Source organism: Ascaphus truei, chromosome 3 (assembly GCF_040206685.1).
Source record: "Ascaphus truei isolate aAscTru1 chromosome 3, aAscTru1.hap1, whole genome shotgun sequence".
In the NCBI taxonomy this organism is placed as follows: Eukaryota; Metazoa; Chordata; class Amphibia; order Anura; family Ascaphidae; genus Ascaphus; species Ascaphus truei.
The window spans coordinates 58,311,158-58,315,108 of NC_134485.1; the positions used below are offsets into that span (position 1 = coordinate 58,311,158).

General features: G+C 36.5%; 1 protein-coding gene across 1 annotated transcript; it reads right to left on the reverse strand.

Moving 5' to 3' along the window:
- Positions 1 to 2,189: 2,189 nt before the first annotated feature.
- On the reverse strand, positions 2,190 to 3,700 carry LOC142490638 (uncharacterized). Its single transcript, XM_075593057.1, has 2 exons — positions 3,604 to 3,700; positions 2,190 to 3,238 (listed from the first exon to the last, which is right to left on the reverse strand). The coding sequence occupies exons 1-2, from the start codon at positions 3,698 to 3,700 to the stop codon at positions 2,463 to 2,465; spliced, it is 873 nt and encodes a 290-aa protein (XP_075449172.1). The 3' UTR covers positions 2,190 to 2,462.
- Positions 3,701 to 3,951: the final 251 nt, after the last annotated feature.

Here is a 3,951-nt window from a genome sequence, read left to right on the forward strand (position 1 = left end):
AAACGCAGAGTCAACGCATAACGATTGTTATATTTACCATTCTTCTAGAATTAACTCTTCGTCTGCCTGCAACTGGTCACTCCAGAAATGCAAGGCATTTTCATCCACGCTTGACCCAAACGCTGAATCCAGTATGAAACACATCTCCTCCATGAAGCGCTCATAGGAATCGCCACTGCTTTCTTCAAACAATTGGTCGGGAGGTATGTTCATTTCTTCGGGTACCCATTCCAATGCATTTTCAGCTGAAAGGCTTGGTACAGAATCATAGTAGTTATGTTCATGTACAATGTGGGTTTCAGGAATGGAGGGTGCAGATATTGCAGCAGCTATCGATTCACACGGAACAGTAGTAGCGGATCCATTGCTATTGGCATTAGGAATAAATATGCCTTTAACCACAATATATGTGCCTTCTTTCACGGTGAAATGTTTTTCTTTGGCAATCTTCCAGAAACCATAGTTGTGTTCTAGCTTATCCTGCACACGTTCAAAAAAGTCATTTGTTGATAAAGTGAATCTTATTGATGAATTAAAATTGCGCGCATGCCGACGGTTTTGGTAATAAGGATATTTTGCTCGAATCAAATCATAGATTTGGCGTGTGCTTGCTTGATGTCCGCAAGTTGATAAAATAGCTTCTGAAATCATGTATTTATAACCTAAATTCGGATTCATAATTGTCACCAATTCATCAGCCATTGCAGAGTAGCACAAAAGATGTGTGCAGGTATCTGTTCTTTGCTCATCAAAATGAAACTGCTCAGTGGCTAACAAATTGCTGTGTTTCCTTTTCAAGGTCAACAAAAGTATAAACTGTAACTCCTTATTTCAAACGCCAATTGGATTTCTAGTTATAATTGCTTGAACATTTGTGGTTAGTGATAGCCGCATGTGGGACAAACATGTATCCTTTTTTTATCTCGTTTTTGAAAACATTAGTACACTTTTCATTCAGTAACATTGAGTTTTCTTGCAAAATAACAAAGAGCACTGTGTGAAAATAGTGCTTAGACAGCCATATCAGTAAATACACACACCTGCAAAATGAAATGTTTTTTTCCCACATACATTTCTGTGTGTATTTGAAAGTCTGGTTAAGTCCCTGTCTGCATGAGTTTAAATACGTGTGTATCATTATATATATATAAATATATCTATCTCATAAATATATATATATATAAAGTGTATATTGTACTATATGTATATTGTGTGTATGTGTATGTGTATGTGTATATGTATATATATATATATATATTATATATTATATATAAAAAAATATTATTATTTTTTTTTTTTATATATATATATATATATTATATATATATATATAAAAAAGTAATTTTTTTTTTTTTTTTTAAATATTGCTGGAGTACACACAACATATTGATGGCAGTAAGTAGGCCTTGTATGAAACCTATTTAAATGGTGATAAACATGAGTGAATTAAGTAATAAACATTTGTTTGCGCCCAATAATGTTAGAGGCTCACACTTAGTATAGTTGTCAAACATTAGGCCTGTATTATTAAAATACTGTGTTTTCACAAGGAAGCATGAAGTGTATGTTTTTTGTAAATACATCTATACCAGTTTAAATAGCACTATATATACACACACACACACACACACACACACACACACACACAGTGTGTGTCTGTGTGTGTGTGTGTGCATATATCAATACATACTACATATATATTAGTATCAATTCAGAGATGTTCTTGAAACAAGAACACATAAATGATTAAAGGACAACATTACAATGGGCAGCAAAGGTAAGTAATATTTAACACAAAATCCTGCTGTACACGTACAAGAAAGATGTTTGCAGTTAAATAGGTGCTTTTATAATTGCATGAAAATAATATGCACATGCAATGATTACATCAATTAACACACCCAAATGCAATGTTTTGCTGCTAAGTCAATGGCAGCTTCTCTAAACTTAGCAACTGGCTCCTGGTGGACCATTACTGAACAGACGATTAAAACATAAATATTTATAACACTATTCATTAATTAGGAGTGTTAACATTTCCAAAACTTCACGTGTACAAGAACATACTTGAAAGTTTGGAAACAACACAGTCTTCAGCATACATACAATAGTAATTAGATAATCTGAAGTCAACAAAACAAGGCCAAAGACATATTTTCTGAATTATAACATTTTTTTTTTTTGTTCCTTTTGCGAGCGAGTAACAGGCCTGCTTGTTGTCTCTTGAATTTTCCTTTTTCTTTTGCCACCAACTTTAGGCACAACAGAGCCACTTTGACTGGCCTCTGGCACTTCACGGGCAGGGCTTGTGGCCAGTGACTCACCTACAGGGCTTTTGGGCAGTGACTGTTCACCTACGGGGCTTGTGGCCAGTGACTCACCTACAGGGCTTTTGGGCAGTGACTCACCTACAGGGCTTTTGGGCAGTGATTCACCTACAGGGCTTTTGGGCAGTGATTCACCTACAGGGCTTTGGGCAGCGATTCACCTACAGGGCTTTTGGCCAGTGACTCACCTACAGGGCTTTTGGGTAGTGACTGTTCACGGACAGGGCTTGTGCCCACTGACACATGTGAGCAAGTTGGTAGACACTGCACAAGTGATGGTTGGTCTGTTTCATGTGTGTCTTTTGTTGTTTTTGACCAAAAACTGGTCAGTAGTAACTGCTTGTGTTTTGTTTTTGTGGGCTCCTTTGTAGGTGTCTGCTGCTGAATTTGTACAGATGGCAGCGGTAGGATGTCATCAGGAACCTGCACAGCAATGTCTGCTACTTGACTGGTAACATTTGGGCCTGGTGAATGAATATCAGATGAATGTGGTGAAAACTGACCTGCATGAACAGATCCTGGCTGGGAGGTGTTGAATTGTGGTACATTAGTCATTCTCCAGTAATTAGCTTGTGTTTGCTGAACAACTAATGCTTCGAATGAGGTGTTGATTTTTTGCAACTGTTTCGGCACTTCAATGAAGACTCTGTGGAGATGTGCCAATTGTGAAACTGTTTCTTCCTGCAGTGCAATCATCCTTTCCAGCACTGTCATGAAGTCAGAATGGCGACGATTTTCTGCTTCCACAATTTTTCCCTCAGAAGCTACAATTGCATCGTATGTCGTATTTGCTGGACGATTTGCCGGTAAAACAGTTTCAATTGGAACGTCTTCATGGTCACTTGCTTCTATTTGTGTGTCTATGGCGGTGGCGTCATCATCATCATCATCATAATCCTCTTCATCATGTTCTACAAATAAATGTACAAATTATTAAATGTCATGTTAATCTCTGCTGTGTTACTATGTAATTGTACTGTGTCATAAGTAACAACTAACATGTTTCCATACGTTTTATAACCTCACATTAAAAACTACCTTGACTTAAGAATAATGTTTGGACTCAGTATGAAATATGAGTGAATGAAAACTTGCTGTAAACTCACAACTCCTACATGATAGTTAACATCACTAACACAATACAAGTTGCCTTACACTTCATTTTCACTGACACTAAGTAATCCTATTTAAAGAAGATGTGCAAAACAAATAATGAACATGACAACATAACATATAGAAGAGCACATATTATATGGCCACCAACTGATACACTCACCTTCTAGGTGTGTTGAGCTGGCTGACCCAGGTGAAGACACTTGTTCAGTCTCAGGTGACACATGTCCTTCAGGGGCAACTATATATAACAATAACATAAGTTTTACATTTACATGTGTAAATATTGAACAAACAGTTATTGTATGTTCTGTATTTATGAGTACCTAACAGCATCATTTCCTTAACCCAAAATGTGTGTGTGAAAGTGAACATAAATAGTTGTAATAACAATGTACATGCCTGTGTACTTAGAAGTTTTGAGTTCCCTAACATACAACATACTATGGTTCTGCAGTAATGCGTTAGGAAAAATACATTAAATTTGTACATAAAAATCATATGTTGTGTA

Excerpts from the sequence above, each read along its gene's own strand:
- LOC142490638 (XM_075593057.1), bottom strand. The coding sequence starts at position 3,700 with ATGTTATTGTTATATATAGTTGCCCCTGAAGGACATGTGTCACCTGAG. Across the intron at positions 3,239-3,603 it reads CAGCTCAACACACCTAGAAG|AACATGATGAAGAGGATTAT; the intron begins GTGAGTGTATCA and ends ATTTATTTGTAG.